The 19,459-nt window shown below is 42.3% G+C and overlaps 1 protein-coding gene across 5 annotated transcripts in view; it reads right to left on the reverse strand.

Moving 5' to 3' along the window:
• FAR1 (fatty acyl-CoA reductase 1) overlaps positions 1-19,459 on the reverse strand; it is a 564,623-nt gene that overhangs the window by 4,919 nt on the left and 540,245 nt on the right. For all 5 annotated transcript variants that reach the window (XM_078680901.1, XM_078680904.1, XM_078680905.1 and 2 more), the window contains one exon: positions 6,680-6,807. In XM_078680901.1, the coding sequence (XP_078537027.1) occupies positions 6,680-6,807 (128 nt within the window). The remainder of the gene's footprint in view (positions 1-6,679; positions 6,808-19,459) is intronic.

Here is a 19,459-nt window from a genome sequence, read left to right on the forward strand (position 1 = left end):
CTCGCGGACACCAGATACAACGTTGGTGAGTCGCGTCACCTAGCCCAACACCGTAACTGGTCGCTGGAATGAGACACAATCCCCTAATCCAATCGCTATCCAGCCTCCTTCATGATAACAACCTGCAACAACATTGCACCGAGGAGACTCATTACAAAGGAGCCACACTGGATGCTATCATCTCACAAAAGAAATCAATCACGATCAAACACATTCTTCCCGTCGACTGGTCAGACCACTACATGATCCTCTTTCATATCAATCACCCCATTACCTCACATAAACCCCCCCAAGACCCCCCCAAATGGACAAGAAACCTCTCTCAAATACCCCTGGATATCCTGGATGATCAGTTAAGCTCTCTTCTTCCGGCCAACAAAGCGCACCTTTCCACCAATGAGCTCATCGACTACTACAACTCCGAGCTAGTGTCCATACTCGACAAACTTGCGCCACTAAAGCTCAAAAGAAGCAGAGTTAACCCTTCCAGAACGTGGTTCAACGCTGACCTCAACGCAGAAAGGAGAACTTCAAGAGCCAAGGAAAGAAAGTGGAGAAACAACCCAACGGCCATCCTTCGTGATCAACTGAAAGCAGCCTGAAGGAAATACAACAACCACATCAAAAACAAAAAATCCAGCTTCTTCTGCGAGGCACTGGACAAAGCCAAAAATAGACCGAAGAAACTTTACAGCATCAGGCAACAAACGTCCAAACCACTGTCTTCTTCTGTGCTAGCGTCCAAAGATCTTTGCGACAATTTCGCCCACTTCATCGAAAAGATCACAAAAATTGAACTTTCACTCGACCCCAACAATTCACACCCCAAGAAGACCAGTTCAGCTGCTCCTCAGGCTCTCTCTCCCGACTCTTTGAGCACCCCCTGGCTTAGATTCCGCCCCGTCCCAGACGCAGAGATAATCTCGCTGATCTCGTCCTCCAAACCATCAGCTCATATCTGACCCCATCCCTCCCTCACTAATCATGAAAATGAAACTCTCTTGCACCTATATGGTGCATCATCATTAACAGCTCCCTAAAAAACGGAGTGGTCCCTGACTGCCTAAAAATTGGGCAAGTTACCCCCCTGCTGAAATTACCGGCATCAAAAAATCGGATCACATCTCCCCAGCAGTCAAGGAACGCAAATGGCTCCCAGTAGAAATGCGTAGTAACTTCAGAACAGCCTGCCTAACCCACAAAGCCCTCCATACCGGCAAACCCGAATACCTGGCAAATAAACTCAAAAAAGCAGGCCAAGCAAGGTATCTGAGAAGCTCGAACTCCTTCCTGCTCATCCTACCCAAAACCAGAAAGAAAAGAACAGCGGACTGCTCCTTCACTGGAAACGCCCCCAAAATCTGGAACTCCATCCCCCCGCACATCAGAACTATTCCTTTTGTGGAATTCAAAAGGCAACTCAAATCCTTGTTCCTGATCCGCTCCCTTGGCTGTGGATAACCGGGGTCAGCAAGCAACCCCATAACTATGTGACTACAGTGAATCCCATAACCAAAGAAGCTCGGCAACTCATTTATGTTCCGCTTACAATGTCACTCATTGAATGCTTATACCTTACATATGTTATGTTCATGTTTATGTTATGTATATGTTTATACAGATTTTTGTCATTCTATTACTGTAAAGCGCTCTGCTACCTCCGGGTCTTGACAGCGCCATAAAAAAACTTCCTAAATAAATAAATAAATAAAATAAAATCTTCCATAAGGTCAGTTAAGACCCTTTTTGGAATGGTTGAGTTTTATGCTGAATTCCTCTCAAAATGTGCTAAAAAAACATTTGCAATGTATAAGCTATTGAAGAAAACGCTATTTTTGTGTGAAGAAAAGAAAGTAAGAAGGAGTTTTCTAATGTCAAGCGAACCGGCAGCAGCATTTCCCATCAAATTGTTGTGATACGTGTCACTGTTGCATTGTTTTAACTGATGCCAAACAACGTGGTCTTGGGGGCTATTTTCTTGCAACATAAAAAAATGACAAGGATTAAGTTATAGTCTCTGCTTCCAGAAGATAAGAGTGCAGAACACACATATTCAGTAATTGAGTAAGAAGCATTAGGTTGTTGTGGGGGCGTCACTTTCTTTAAAAACTATTTATGCAGCAGAGTTCACTATTAGGGTTAATCATAAACCCCTTACTGATTTATTCTCAGCCAAAAGTGCAGGAAAGGCAACAAGAATAGCAAACTGCATTACAGGTTGCAAGAATGTGTAAAAAAATGAATACATTCCTGGTGCAAGGAGTTTCAGCAGATTCTCACGATTACCTAGTGCTGCTTCTCCTATCGTAAGTGATGATGAAGACCAAGAATCTGTTGCTATGTGCCCCATAATGGAGCTAACAGCATCTGGTTTAGCTAAGAATGAATAGGATGTAGACATTAGCAAGGATGAGTTATTAGGCAAGACTATTGTTTTTTTGGGGGGGGGGGGGGGGGGGGGGGAGGGGGAGGCTGGCCTAATCATGAAACCATGTTCAAGTAGCTGAAGAACTTTCAATTCATGATGGTTATCTCAAGCTGATTTCTTGGTAATGCCCAAGGAGTTGGTAGTGGAGTCATCTGGTTAGTACATGAAGGACACAAGGGTATGAAGGCAATGCAAAGAAAACAGAGCAAACTTTTGGTAGCCAGGAATTGAAAGAACCCTAGAACACTTTGTGAAGATGGTTTATCTGGTGCCAGCAGTGACAAGTCACAAGACCTCAGTCCTAGGCCGATTTAAACAGTGCCAGTTCCCAACAAGTCTTGGATGAGGGTAGGATTAAATAGGTCCCATCAATATGAAGAAGGATATATCCACATTTGGTGTGGTTGCAGTGGATAATTTTTCCTGCAGGCTGGAAGTTAAGTTTGTGAACGGTTTCACTCCCAAACACTTTATAGGCCATGTAGAGAATATATTTGGAAGGGAGGGTGTTCAAGAACATAATGAACAATGGAACACATTTTGCGTCAAAAGAATTTGAAGCCTATTTTGAGGCTATTGGTATAAAACATGCCAAGACCTCTGTATACCATCCCTGCAGTAATGGTTAAGTGCAGTTGTTATTAACCATTTGACTACTTGGGCCCCCACTGAATCATTATTGAAATCCGAGGACCCACACTTGGTCATTATTGGATGCTGAAGATACCCAGCCTTCGTAATTTCTAGGATTTGAACTTCAAAACAATACACAAAAATACAAAATCAAGAATACACCAAACAAATGCTCAAATATTTTGTTTCATTTGCTATCAAATATAGAAAAAGGTTTTCATATTTTCAATTGTGTTAATTTGTATATAATGTTTTAATTTTAAAGTATTCATTTTAATATATATATTTTTTTAACAAAGTCCCAGACCCCCTACAGGTTGTCAATTAGATATATGGAAGAGTTGAAAAGATTAGGGATATTCATTCCACTCCCAGTAGCCACACTAGTGTGTCTGATGGGAGGACATGTTCCCTTCTCCAAACTGGTTAGACCACAGATTGGTAATTTACAACTTCTGTTTGAGAAAATAATGAATGTTCGTAGAAAGAGGTCCTTAGCTCAAGAAAGGTACACTCAAGTGAAAAAGAAAGTGCCTATAACCAGTTAAAGTGGGCAACTGGGTAAGAGTAAGGTAACCAGGCTTTTTGCACAAAGGTAGCTCTACATTTTCAGTTTCAATTAAGTCGTGTCAGAAAAGCAGTTGTACAATATCACAATGGCAGATGACTGAATAAGGAGAAATTGTCAGTAATGCATCAAAGACAGTAAGCTTATTAGGGAATCTAGGTGAGAAGAGAATCAGGTCAATGCAAAAAAAAAAAAAATAATTGGAGGGATGGTTTGGTGGAGGTTAATGCTGAAGTTCAATTGGTTTGGAAACTTCCCCTTAACTTTCATGACTATATTGTACAGTTCGGAGTAATATTTGTTTGAAGGTATCACTCCAGACTATAATAGTTCAACATGGTTCTGCTTAAATGATGTATTGGGTCTTGGTTGAGAAGTATGGAACGATGAGGGAAAGATTCCATGCTCTATAGTGAATGCTGATATGGAGGACAGTTGCTGAAGGATTCCTGGAAATTGGTTGCTCTACAGATGAGCACAGATAAAGAAGAGGATTACATCAGAGCTTTCTCATCTTTGTTGTTTCAACCTTAATTTAAGGATTGTTTGTGTAACTAAGTTGTCGTCCTTTTCAGACTGACAGAAGCGTTAGCAATAGCAGCAGGTCTGGTCTGGGTAACCTCACTAAATACCCCAGATGGCTATTCCTGACAGTTCCAGATCTTGTTTCACAGATTTAAAGCAATAGAAAAGTGAAACAGATGCTATGAAACCACATCTGTAGCAGTGGTGCACTGAAAGGTTCTCATAATACTCACACAATGTGCCTTTTTTGGCTACTACAGAGTGAGAGCAAGAACTACCCAGTAAGCTTCAATTTTGGTAGCAGTACCTGGACTGTATTTTCTAGACCACGCCAGTAAAGATTTCCCTGGCACACCATAACAGCCGGGAAATGGAGTGAGGAGGCTAGCAGGTGTATTGGGGAGTCTGGCAACTGTTCAACCTTACCTGGCAAATCTATTTTCCTTTCTCCCACCTCAGTATTCAGGACACTATTAATTACAAACAGGAGTGGGTGAGAACGTTAGCTCACTTTTGTATTTTGTGGGTAAATTGTTTTATTTTTTGTTAAGGTTCATATACATTACTCTTGATTGTAAAGGAGTGATAGACTATTTACAGGACAACATCATAAAAACTCCTAAAAAAACACCACAAACAAGGACAAAGCATTAGACAAGAAAACGGTGGAGGCAATGCGGTAGATAGGAACTACGCGCGTTTTGGCTTCTGGGCCTTCATCAGGTAACTGTCTATTGCAAGACAAACGACAAGGTAATGACCAAATATGGAAAACCAACCATCGACCATGGATGCTCCAGGAAATGATTAGATATGGGGGCGATAACACAATGTTAAAATGGAGCAAGTCCTGAAAAGATCGCAGGAGTGCCTTCTCAGAGGTATATAGTTTACTTGAAGATGAGAAATGAACATATGAAGCGTCAAAGACGATATATGGTGATGGATAGCGATAACCTGAACGCGTGCTCTAAAGCTCAACCAGATAATGTAGAAAACAATTGCGGAAGAGAGATAGTGTCCGCACCTGGTGGGATATCTGAAACAGATGCGCCAAACGCTCCTAACAGCCTGGGCGTCCGATAATGGGGATTAGTGCGGCCGGTATAGACCTATAAGGCTGTTAGGAGCGTTTGGCGCATCTGTTTCACACATCTTCGTGGTGTTTTTTTAGGAGTTTTTATGATGTTGTCCTGTAAATAGTCTATCACTCCTTTACAATCAAGAGTAATGTATATGAACCTTAACAAAAAATAAAACAATTTACCCACAAAATAAATATTTTATCAATAACATTTACAGAAATGTTCTATCAATCTGGTGATCAGTCCCTTCTATGTGGGTGGTCTCTATTGTGTTTTGGTCAGTCACCTAGTTTTATCTTATTTTTTCTGTTGTCTAACTTAGCTAGCTATAGACCTTTTCCAAATCTTCTGTACTTCCCTATGTAGAGCAAGTTAATTAATATATAGGGGTCCCCTACTTTCAAAACAAAACAGACCAACTGTCTCCAATATACCTAGAATGGGCTTTGGATTCGCCCCTTTAAACTATTGGCTATTTTTGACCTTAAAACTTCAGCCATTGGCTTGACATGTTGACTCAGCTCCGAGGAACAATTATTTTAGTAACCAGATTCATGGCTCTGCATCATAGGAACACTCTCTGAAGTCAAACATATAAACACCAATGTGTGTGTGTGTGTGTGTGTGTGTGTGTGTATATATATATATATATATATATATATATATATATATATATATATATACATACACACATACATACACATACACACACACACACAAAGATAGCTCACAGGATAATGTACAAATCTACTCTCTGGGTAGTGCTGGGTTTTGGGGCGGCATCTCCCTTTCCCTCGCGAAACACAACAATCATGCCGTGAATAGAGGTACTTCTACTTTCAGTGGGGCTTTTGATGCTGGCCGTAAATCAGATTCACAATAGTTGGTGGAGGGGTGGGGGGTGTTTGAAGTTTGCTGGGCAGCTAGAATTTCTCTTTTTGTGTGTCGCATCCCTACAATCTCAAGACCAGTCAGAATAAAGATTTTAGTCACATTTGTTTTTTCCCCCAATCAAATTCTCTGGTCAATTCCTTTGGTATACCATATTCACTTCCCTGGGTCCCTATCTGGAATCATTTCAGAACGTAAAAGTCTATTTTTGTATTTCATTATGTCATGGTTACCCTCTGCTTATTCTATTCCTACCTGCTGGGATGGAGTTCTTGATAAAACCAATGCACTACATATTCTGCATGTGCTACCAAGTAATTTCTATTCTTTCTGTATGCATTAGCCTTTAATGTTTTTGCTATACAGGGACTGTTACAGTATTGACAATAAGGGAAGGCAAAGGAGAGATCTGGAAGTTACACGATTAGTCTGATGAACCACAATGCACATGTCCATTGCAATAGGTTACATGTAAAGCACTGAGATAAGTGTTATATGTACATTGTAGGTTTAGACCAATACTAAGAGTTGAAATAAAAACAATCTTACTTATTTAGGTGCTTTCTGGCTGCAGGAAGCCCAGACATCTCCTCGTTCAGTACGTATTTCTTAGTCCCCATACAGTAGTTTTCCATATACTCTGCCCAGTGGAGCTGTCGCACATCAAAATTGAACGTCTGAGAAACAAATGAGTTGATGATTTTAACATTTTTTACATAAGTACATACACATCTACATACATACACAGCCATCTCTGGCACTCTATTAATAAATCATGACACCAAAAGATAAAGATGCAATGATTCTTCCAAATATATTCAAGTGATGAGGTTTTAAATCAGTGCCACATATTCAGCCACACACTGTTTTATTATGCCTACTTGCAGATTTGTGCTACAAGATAGCTAGATTAATCCCCTTTTTTTTCAAGGTCAGGCCACATTAGTATGCAGAAATTACCAGCACACATTCATCATTTTCCAAAACATTGCAATGAAAGGCTTTTCATTGTGTCAATGTAAAATTCCAAGCTGAACATGTCTAAAACCATTACTTTCTATATTTTACAAAACAAAGCTGTACATTTTAAAAAAGCATACATAATATACATACATTAAGGTGATTTTTGTCAGAGGCCTTTATCCATTAGTCTTTTAAATTGTCATTCAGATTTCACTTCCGCCCACTAAAACAATTAACATGGACAGTGGGCCAGCCCACTTTACCCACTGGCTCCCTTCAGTTTGAGTTACTGCATAAAGCCTGTGCATATTGATTGTATCCTCTGTGTTAGATCCAGTGGTTTCCGGCCAGCTGGGATGCATCAAAGCCAGTTAGAATCCACAGTTTTATATAGGATGAGTACTGTAAACGTTTCCAATAATCTGTGCTCACCCATGGGTAGCTTGGCACCGAGCAGTCAGGCTTATCCTCTGGGTCAGTGTGTAAAGTTTGACACACCACCACCCTCGCAACACACTGCATACACCATAAAAAGACTCCACACTACATGTCTAAAACACGGGTCTTTGTATTACACACAGACACACTGAAATCAAAACAAGATACACATTGTAGATACACTTTACAGTTATATGCAATTGTCAAACTTTCCTATAAGCAGCAGAACATGAACATATATGCCCGAATCAGGTATTCACCCTACACGACATTCCCTAATATTGTATTCCTCCAACAGTTGCAATGGTTAAGCAATCACAGGTATTTGTCTATGCCTTATGACCCAGCCCCTCAGTCATTCAACTACATATACTACATCCAAAGATACATGTTGTCCCCGCTGGCGCCACATTGATTGAGTGGGAGAGTGGGAGAGGTGTGGCGCCGCGGCCAGGGCGACTGACGCTGGAATCTGGGGACCACGGTTCGATCCCCGGCTCCGGCGGCAGGTTAGCCCAGCACCATGTGACTCTGGGCAATAGCTCGCTTAATCTTCCCGACGGCCCCAAGCGCCTAGAGACCCTTACGGGTGATTGTGCGCTTTACAAATGTGGACTTTATTGATTAGATTGTCGGAGCAACCTAAAAGGAAAAGAAACAGTTACTTAGTTTCGTCAGGCAGACTGTTTACCAGCTTGCGGTAAGTAAGAGAGGTAGCCTTCTTATCCATGTATTCAGTCAGCAACCTATCCTCCAGGGGAGAGGCCTCAGGAAGTGCAATGTCAGGTGGTATTATCGCTATGATTGCGTGTCTGATCTGCATGTATCTACATTTTTCAGAGGACGCCAGCTCATAGTTTTCCTGGAAGTGAGTAAATGTAACCATCTCCCCTTTAAAATTGTGGGCACTTTTAATGCGGCAGCCACCTTGGAAGTACAGAAAATACAGATCCAAGATGGCAGCCAAACTGAGTCTATACACAATGCGGTGACCATCTCGGAAATATACAAATAACGTTTCAAGATAGCGGAGCTTTATTTTCCATACTTCCACGATGGCTCTCCTGTTGCAGTGACAACACTATGGTAGTCATGTTGGAAACCTAATAAATACAATTGCAAGTATGGTCAGACACCACTACAATCAGAGAAAAGACGAAGTAGAGGCACCCAGCCGCAGCAGTGCTTGGTGTATTAGGAAAAGAGGAACACTGATAAAGGAGGGGACAGATGATGGATGAGGGGGACAGATAATGGGGGGGGACAGAATGGGGGGAGGGGACAGATAATGGGGGAAGGGACAGATTAAGGGGGGAGGGGACAGATAAGGGGGAGGGGACAGATGATGCGGGAGGGGAGAGATGGTGCGGCAGGGGACAGATGATGGGGTGGAGGAAATAGAGGTTGCACAGGAAAAGAGTGCCAGCTTGAGGAACAGTTAAAGGTAAATACTCCATGGACGAGACAAACAAAAGAATGGGTAGAAAAGCCATGGTATCAGGAGAAGTGAATTCAAATGGGCATAAAAAGTTATCTAATCATGAAAAGCGGCTGACAAAAGTATATTATTTTAAATTTTGGTTACAATGCAGTCTCGGGACAGACAGCTGAAGTTGCCAACAGCAACAATGTAATAGAAGGGATTTGCGCATCTACTGCAAGCAGGGTATGTGGGTGAGAAACACAGAAAATTCTGTGATATGTACTTTAAATACATATTAAAGATGCCCTTATTCAGCAAATAGTACTCTACTGGTTTGGCAGCTGTGGCTTGTTTGTTGCTCAGCGGTCCAGGGAACAGTGTCATGGATAGGCTATTTTATTCCTAGATATGAAAAGGGCATACGTGCTTCTACACTGGAACCAGATCGATGTACTGCAAAACAAACTAAATGAGAATGTGCACTTTACAGCTACTCCCAGACTTAAAGAATGTTGTGTTCACATGGTTTAACACACTGACAAGTTAATCATTTTTGATGGGATACTGATTTGCCTACAACATCAAATAATATCACTCTTCATTGGCAAGGAAGGCATTGCCTTCAAAAGTGGGGCTGAGTTTGAAATATTTGCTCCAGCCAGTAATTGCTTGGGTTTGCTCCAGGGTAGATGTTTTTTCATACAATAACATGTACGTGGATGACACAATTATATTTGAAAATTTCCTCACCTGAAGATATCAAAACCTTACACCTTTGTTTACCTCTACCTGCCCTAGAACTAACGATCCCTTTCCTCTTTACCTCTGCCCACCTCTTAAACTACCCTTAGGCTAACTTAACTTTGCCTACCCCTTAACCTTCAAGGTAGTGTGTCCTCCCTTTACCCACCCATATCCCTACAAACATACTTACTCACACCTTAACTCTAACCCACACTTGTAACCCTTTCTTTATTATATTGAAATGTTATTTTAAAAAAAATAATAAATAGAATACTTGACTAGGGTGTAAAGTACCACGTGGAAAATGTGGGGTGAAAGACAAAAACCCATTAGCATCACTTACCTGCGTATTAATTAACCGTGATAAAGACTGCAGGTTAAATGTCACAGAAGGTATAAACCAAGGGAAAACGATTACATACCATTTCAAACACTATATTGTAAATAAGAGTTGGGAGTACAGCTTGGCTAAATTGATGGAGCAGGTAATCGGAATGTTTATGCATGTTCCTTCTGCTAGACAATCGATACTACTATTAAGTTTGGGGAAAACCACACCAGACAACAAAAAAATAGAAAGAAATCTTGTATTAGTGGGGCAAATGTACCCAAGTGTATGCATCCAAAACAACCACAAAAAAGCCTAGGTTGAATAGAGAGAGAACAATAAAGAGGAAGGCAATAATTGGTGTACGTAAAACATGTGGAGTATTCCTTTTTCAAGGACGAATTCCCTCACCCGCCAGAGGTGGCATGCTTTATCATAGGGAACCTCCTCACACTGTGATGCCTAGTCACGGTACGGGCTAAAACACTCACTAGAGGGAGGGGCTCAGGGATGTTTTTAGAGGTATGATAAGCACGTTGCGGTGAGGGAAAAGCAGGACGTAGGCACGTCCGCTGCATTCACGTCCTCTGAATTCTTTTTTAAAAGTAAGTAGACATGTTTCTGCCTAGGACTCTCCTTGCGGCATTCATCAGGGCCTATATAATCTAGCAAATGCTCCTGCTCAAGTGCTAAAAAAAACAAATTATATATATATTCACTGAAAAAACCATAGGTTATAGACCATATATAGTTAGGAATTTGCATTTACAAAACCTTGAAAATTCACTGAAAAAACCATAGGTTAGAGACCATATATAGTTAGCTGGACATTTTATGGACATAAAACCAATGAAATTCCATATATAGTTAGTTGCACTAACTATATATCGCGCACCCGCAATCCACTGCTGATGTCACATATTACATCATTCATGACATGGTCAGTGACATCACGGATGACATCACTGATGACATCTCAAATGACATCACTGATGACATCACTGATGACATCTCAAATGACATCACTGATGACATCATCTAGTGTCTGTGTGTTTTTGTAAAGTTTAAATATGTTTTACATATTGAAGAATGAGTGGATGTATGGAAGACTGAGTGTGTGTGTGGCTGGCTGGGAGGTGTGTGACTGTGCATATCAATGTGTACTTGTATCAGTGATTGTATAAGAGTAAGTATGTGTTAGTATATGTGTGAAAAGTATGGTGTTCTGTGTTTAACTGTATAGATGAGGAAATCGAAGTGTGATTGATTCTTCACAGGACTGACTAGGTGTATGAGTGCATATGATAGTGTTGTAATAATGAGTGACTGTATGTATGAGTGATTGTATGGGTGAATGAGTGAATGTGTGTGTAGACGTAGGAATCAGTGAGTGCGTATGTAGTAACTGGTATTGGTGTGTCATGATGTCATCAGTGATGTCATTTGAGATGTCATTTGAGATGTCATCAGTGATGTCATCAGTGATGTCACTGACCATGTCATGAATGATGTAATATGTGACATCATCAGCAGTGGATTGCGGGTGCGCGATATATAGTTAGTGCAACTGACTATATATGGAATTTCATTGGTTTTATGTCAATAAAATGTCCAGCTAACTATATATGGTCTCTAACCTATGGTTTTTTCAGTGAATTTTCAAGGTTTTGTAAATGCAAATTCCTAACTATATATGGTCTATAACCTATGGTTTTTTCAGTGAATTTCATTGGTTTTTTAAAAGCTAATATCTATAGCTGTAAAATATATTCTTTATTACGTGACGTATCACGTAGCCACGTGAGACGCCTCATGACGCGTCGCATAACCGTGACGTATCGGCTCTGCAGCGCAAACAAAACCCGTAACGTAAGCGTGCCGGAGCACGCTTACAGATATATATATTTTTTTTAACCTTAATTAGACAAAATCCACACGTGCACATATCTTGAGGCCTTGCAAAGGCACATCAAACAAACAGTCCCTGCAATTTTGCCAAGTTTGCTGGAAATCTATTCCCTTAATTTTTTTTTTACTGTTTCTCTTGGTTTTCCCCTTGTTACGCTTACCGGGACGCTACCCGGTACGCGAACCGGACGCTCCAAAAACACAAGATGGCGGACTCCCGCTACGCTGCCGGTTAGCTGCCCGGTTCGCGTACCGGGAAGCGCCTCTACCGCGAAAAATCGCGGGGGACTTTAATATCCCCCTCATCAATCCTAGGGGGTCAGGAGTGGTCTACCTTGCCCCCTTTCCTTCATTTCCCCCTTCGTTTTTTACCACATCTTGTCTCTCGATCGTACCGAGAGACAAGATGGCGGCCGCTCCGGACTGTTTAGAATGTTGACAGACACCGGAGAGCCAATCAGCTTCGCTTCGCGAAGTTCCGTTACACGTCAGGTACGCGAACCGGGCGCTAACCGGAGCGCTCTCACAGATATATATATTTTTTTAAACGTTAATTTCTCAAAATCCACTGGAGCACATATATTGAGACATAGCAAAGGCACGTCGGGCAAACCATATCTACAATTGTGCCAAGTTTCATGTAAATCTATTCAGCCGTTCGAGCTAAAAGTGAGTCCAACCGCCCTATGGAAAAATGAATGGGAAAAACGCGTTTTGGGACCCCCCTTTTTTCTCGGCCCCCCCTTGACGAAACCCCCCCAAATTTTCAGGGGCTGCTCAGAAACAAAATGTGCCATTTTCCTGAAAATTTCAGCCAATTCCGTCCACAAACGCCAAAGTTATTAGACATAGAATTTTCAGAAATCCCATAGAGAAAAAATCCTAACTATATATACCCACTGGCTATCGCCAGTAGGTAATATACATATTTAAACATATATAATCTGCATATCTATATAAATATAAATGCATGCATACATATACATATATGCATACATATGCATGTTATTTACATGAAAGTTTTAAAAACACTAATAAAAGCAAAGCTAAAAAGCCACCTCATTACAAACAGAATGGCTTTAACTTAAACGAGGGCGAGATCTATTGCATTTTCAATGCTTGTTTACTTTGGTTCTATCAAGAAGGCATTCAGATGTGTCACACATTTGCCATAAATTCTGAATGTTAGCACTCTAGTTGCTCATTAGATCACTGTAGTAAAGCTAGTGCTCACCAGGGAAGTCTGCTGCTAATCATGGTTTGCAGCCATTTTCCCGCATTTTTTATCCCGCAGACTTTCAGTCCGCATACCATTATCCCGCAAGGTCATTGACCTCGCATACCATTATCCCGCATTTTTTCAAAAGGCATGTGCATTTATCGCGCATGCCTTTACAAAGAATTACGTTTTAAAGGCATGTATGGTAAATGCATTTGCGTTGTGAAAACCACGATGACGAGAGAGGCAAGTGGGTTTGTGTTAATTTTTTCGTGGGTTAGTGATTGTGTAGTGTAGTGTAGTGTTGTGTAGTGTAGTGTTGTGTTAGTGTAGAGTTGTGGTGGTTGTTTAGTGTAGGGTCATGCTGGGGGTAGTGTTTTAGGGTTTAGGGTTGTGTTGTAGTGTTTGCGTAGTGTAGGGTCATGCTGGGGGTAGTGTTTTAGGGTTTAGGGTAGTGTTGTAGTGTTTGCGTAGTGTAGGGTCATGCTGGGGGTAGTGTTTTAGGGTTTAGGGTTGTGTTGTAGTGTTTGCGTAGTGTAGGGTCATGCTGGGGCTAGTGTTTTAGGGTTTAGGGTAGTGTTGTAGTGTTTGTGTAGTGTACGGTCATGCTGGTCGTAGTGTTTTAGGGTTTAGGATAGTGTTGTAGTGTTTGCGTAGTGTAGAGTCATGCTGGGGGTAGTGTTTTAGGGTTTTGGGTAGTGTTGTAGTGTTTGCGTAGTGTAGGGTCATGCTGGGGTGTAGTATTTTAGGGTTTAGGGCAGTGTTGTAGTGTTTGCGTAGTGTAGGGTCATGCTGGGGGTAGTGTTTTAGGGTTTTGGGTAGTGTTGTAGTGTTTGCGTAGTGTAGGGTCATGCTGGGGTGTAGTGTTTTAGGGTTTTGGGTAGTGTTGTAGTGTTTGCGTAGTGTAGGGTCATGCTGGGGTGTAGTGTTTTAGGGTTTTGGGTAGTGTTGTAGTGTTTGCGTAGTGTAGGGTCATGCTGGGGGTAGTGTTTTAGGGTTTTGGGTAGTGTTGTAGTGTTTGCGTAGTGTAGGGTCATGCTGGGGTAGTGTTTTAGGGTTTTGGGTAGTGTTGTAGTGTTTGCGTAGTGTAGGGTCATGCTGGGGGTAGTGTTTTAGGGTTTTGGGTAGTGTTGTAGTGTTTGCGTAGTGTAGGGTCATGCTGGGGGTAGTGTTTTAGGGTTTTGGGTAGTGTTGTAGTGTTTGCGTAGTGTAGGGTCATGCTGGGGGTAGTGTTTTAGGGTAGTATTGTAGTGTTTGCGTAGTGTAGGGTCAAGCTGGGGGTAGTGTTTTAGGGTTTAGGGTAGTGTTGTAGTGTTTGCGTAGTGTAGGGTCATGCTGGGGGTAGTGTTTTAGGGTTTAGGGTAGTGTTGTAGTGTTTGCGTAGTGTAGGGTCATGCTGGGGGTAGTGTTTTAGGGTTTAGGGTAGTGTTGTAGTGTTTGCGTAGTGTAGGGTCATGCTGGGGGTAGTGTTTTAGGGTTTAGGGTAGTGTTGTAGTGTTTGCGTAGTGTAGGGTCATGCTGGGGTGTAGTGTTTTAGGGTTTTGGGTAGTGTTGTAGTGTTTGCGTAGTGTAGGGTCATGCTGGGGGTAGTGTTTTATGGTTTAGGGTAGTGTTGTAGTGTTTGCGTAGTGTAGGGTCATGCTGGGGTGTAGTGTTTTAGGGTTTTGGGTAGTGTTTGCGTAGTGTAGGGTCATGCTGGGGGTAGTGTTTTAGGGTTTAGGGTAGTGTTGTAGTGTTTGTGTAGTGTAGGGTCATGCTGGGGGTAGTGGTTTAGGGTTGTGTTGTAGTGTTTGCGTAGTGTAGGGTCATGCTGGGGGTAGTGTTTTAGGGTTTAGGGTTGTGTTGTAGTGTTTGTGTAGTGTAGGGTCATGCTGGGGGTAGTGTTTTAGGGTTTAGGGTAGTGTTGTAGTGTTTGCGTAGTGTAGGGTCATGCTGGCGTGTAGTGTTTTAGGGTTTTGGGTAGTGTTTGCGTAGTGTAGGGTCATGCTGGGGGTAGTGTTTTAGGGTTTAGGGTAGTGTTGTAGTGTTTGTGTAGTGTAGGGTCATGCTGGGGGTAGTGTTTTAGGGTAGTGTTGTACTGTTTGTGTAGTGTAGGGTCATGCTGGGGGTAGTGTTTAGGGTAGTTTAGTTGTTTAGTGTATGCTAAAGGCATATTCGTTCTAAAAGTTTTCGTTATTTTAATTTGCGGCCTAATAGTACATGCGGGATTTTTTTTGCGGACTGATGGTATGCGGGATTTCGTCATATATTCGCTAATCATACTTTCTATGGCAAAATGAACCCCCTCATTTTGTTCATTTTTAAATTAAATGTTTTAAGAGTTACCACTTTATTCCAATCAAGATGGCTTCAGGTGTGCCATACCTTTGTAATAAGTAGGACTGTTAGCACTCTAGTTGTTCTTTAGAACACTCTGGGACATTCTGTCATTGGGCTATAGTTGGGATACATCTGGCTGATATTTGGGCTACATTTGTTTTTTTTGTCTCTGGTGGCCATCTTTGGGCTACATTGGGCTACATTTGGGCTCCAACATATATATAGCCCAATGTAGCCCAATATATATTTTTCAAAGTTAATTTTCGTAAAAACCACTGGAGCCTATATCTTGAGACATAGCAAAGGCACATCGGGCTACCAGTCCCTACAATTTTGCCAAGTTTGGTGTAAATCCATTCAGCCGTTCAGGCTAAAAGTGAGGCCAACCGCCCTATGGAAAATTGCATGGGAAAAACACGTTTTGGGACCCCCCTTTTTTCTCGGCCCCCCCTTGACGAAACCCCCCCAAATTTTCAGGGGCTGCTCAGAAACAAAATGTTCCATTTTCCTGAAAATTTCAGCCAATTCTGTCTTCAAACGCCAAAGTTATTCGACATAGAATTTTCAAAAATCCCATAGGAAAAAAATCCTAACTATATATACCTACTGGCGATATATATATATATATATATATATATATACACACACACACATATATACATACATATATATATACACACACAAAGATACACCAGTGGTCCAATAGTTTAAAAATGTTTTTTTAAAGGTAACAAAAACAAACATCGCATGGCTGGTCATGCACATTTCCTGCCCTTCATCCCCTCGCACAGATAACAGTTTGACTTTACACTGTGATGGTATTGTGTGGGAAGGTATTTACTCCGAACCACCATCCACATTGGATCAGTTCCTTTTTCTTAGGGAGTACATAAGCGGTGTCCATATGTCCTTAGTTCTTCAGCATATGTTACCAAATTCTCTTTGCAATACACCAGGTCCTTTATCCACTGTTCCAGCAGCGGCCACGTCCTACTTTCGCAGTGCATAAACACTCTCCTTTTCAGCATCAACAGCGGGATTACTACAAATGTACCCACTGTGCCTTTTAGATGGGGGAATCAGACCCACAAACGTGAGGGGTGTACTGTATGGTGACAGAAGTAATTGTCTGCAAGTATTTTATTACTGCTATCAGGAACTTTTAAATAGGTGGACAGTCCCATGCTAGATGTATGAAGTCTGCCCCCAGTGCCCTGCATACTTTGCATGAGTCATTGGTTCTGATTCCATATTTGTGCAACCGAGCAGGTGTGTGGTAAACTTGGTGTAAGTATTTAAAATGGAGGACGCGCAGATTGCCGTTCGAAGTCAAAGCTTCCGTTACTGCAGCAGTGTTCCCACTATGCTTCAGTAAGGTGAGGGTTGATAGTTTCATTCCAGCGGGCAAAACTTTTACTAGTGTCTATAATGGTTTCATCCCAGGCCGCACTATATAGTTTAGTGATTAGTTTATGCTGGGTGGGACTGGTTAAGAGCAGTTGTAGTGTTTGCAGTGTCGGCGGTTCTTCTGGATAGGTGCGGTACAAGGCCTGAATAGCATCCGAAGCCTATGGTATGTGAACATAAACAGTGGGGTTTTGTATTGTATATATTGTACGTCTTCTGTAGTTATGAATTTACCATTAGGATATAGGTCATGCATTTTTGTGATGCCTACGTGCTTTAGAGTTGACATGGCTCCCGTTTCTTGCAGGACAGATAAGGCTGCATGATGAGCTAGTGGGAGCATCAGGCATAGAGAGGGCGCTTGCGCCCTATGGTCTGCCAGGAGGTGATAGTGCAGTCTATAGTGTTTATTTCGGATCTGGGTGTCCCAAGTCTAGAGTGAGTCAGGATGCTGTGTAGTGGGATTGGGTGCACACCATCGTCTTCTACAGCTATATGCGGAATAAATGCGCATTTTGCACTTTAGCAAAGAGATAATATAGGTGCAGATCAGGCACACTAAAACTTCCCTTTTTATAGTCCAGAGTGAGTGTATCCCACACTACTCGGGTTTGCCTACCCCCTAAACCAGTCTCAGCAGTTGAGAGCGGACGTTTTTAAAGAACTGGCTGGACAGATTTATGGGTATATTGCAGAAGTATAAAATACAATCATTTTAGTCAGAGCAATTCGATCAGCGAGTGAGATCGGCAGTTTTATTCAGCTGGATACTAATTGTTCCAATTTTGTGTATGCCTTGCCATAGTTTACTTTCACTACCAGCTCTGGGTCCCTGTGAACACATATCCCTAGGTACTTTACAGGGTCCATGGCCCAGGTGAATGGGTATTCCAGGTCGTATGGGGCCATGCACTCAGTTAGGGATATTATGAGAGATTTACCTCAATTAATTGTCAGCCCGGAAAAAAGCCCGAACCTGGTATACTCGGGAATTAGCAGTGCTAGGTGACACGGAGGTTCTCTGACAAACAGCACCGTATCGTTGGCATACAAGAAGATGCCTATGGGTCGCAATGTGAAGCGCAGTGCCGACTTTGTGGCGCTGCCCAATAATGCAGGCCTGTAGCTCGAGTATCAGGGGAAAAATAAGGGGGAGAGGGGACATCTTGGTCTTGTTCCCGTGCAGATCCGTATGGGCTCCAGTGTCCGACTGCCCACCCGTAGTCTCGCTGTTGGGTCTGTATACAGTAGCCGAACCCATCTGCAGTAGAACTCTGGTAGCCCCATTCTCTGTAATATACTGAACATATAGCCCCACTATGGAATCGAATGCTTTGGCAGCATCTAGCATGACTGCAACTGCTTGGAGGTCGGGATTCAAGAGATGATACATGGCAAATATCGAGCGCAAGTTATGCGATGTTGACATATCTTGCATAAACCCAGATTGGTCTGGGAGGGCCATATTGGTCAGAAAGGGCTGGAGTCTTGTAGCCAATATCTTGGCCAATATTTTGGCATCGATATTTATGAGGGAAAGCGGTCAGTACGACAAAGGGTAATTATTAGGGCTTCCCTAAGCGTGAGGGGTGCTCTTCCTTTCTTATAAGGCTCCTCATACATATCTAGTAGGTATGGTATAAGCTCATCTGTGTACTCTTTGTAAAATTCACACCTGAGCCCATCTGGCCCTAGGGCTTTTCTATTTGGGAGGGCGCAAATTGCTTCACGTATATCAGCTGCTACAATTGGTTGACACAAGTACTTGCGCTGCCCGTTCGACACCCAGGCAATCGCGATGTCATCTAGGTATTCATCGAGCTCCCTGGGCTCTGTTTAGCCCCTTGAGGCGTACGGATCTGCATAAAATTTCTGGAATTGTGTGGCTATTTCTCACGGTGAGCAACAATCTACCACTGCATCTTCTGTAATTTTTTGTATGGAATGTTGGTAATTTTTGCCCTTAATTTTTGCAGCTAGGTTGTGACTTGGTCGCCCACCTTCACCATATGCCCAGGCATCATGCCTTTTTGACAAGTAGCGCACTTCCCTTGCAGCAAGCTCTGTGTTCCAGCAACAATTCTTTCATTCTCGATAGAGAAACTGCTTGCGGGTTTATTTCCTGTTCAAGTTGTTTCAGTGCCAACTCTACCCTTGCGATCTGCCCCCTAATGTCTTTCAGGATGCCCAATGCTGTGCTAATGCATGTTCCTCTGGTGGTGGCCTTAAAGGCCTCCCACAGCGTGGCCGCTTCGCTGACCAAGCCTTTAATAGTAAAGTATTGCAAGATAACTTCCCTGACTGTTTCTTTGTTGACCGAGTCCAGGAGGGCCTCTCACCTGAATCTCCAGGTGAAATGACAAGGGATACTACCCGGCATTTGTAGTGTAAGCTTCACTGGGTTATGATCTGATAAGGTTGTAGGTAGTCTACCAATACCCGTCACCCAGGAGTTAGCCAGCCCCCTGCCTAGTAGCCAGTAATCTAATTGCGACCAGCTTCTGTGCGCAGTGGATGTTTGTGTGCCTTCCAGTCCATCCGTATTGTGCACCCTCCATGCTTCAGGAAGGTCAAATTCGA

The sequence above is a fragment of the Lissotriton helveticus genome, chromosome 3_1 (assembly GCF_964261635.1).
Source record: "Lissotriton helveticus chromosome 3_1, aLisHel1.1, whole genome shotgun sequence".
Classification (NCBI taxonomy): domain Eukaryota; kingdom Metazoa; phylum Chordata; class Amphibia; order Caudata; family Salamandridae; genus Lissotriton; species Lissotriton helveticus.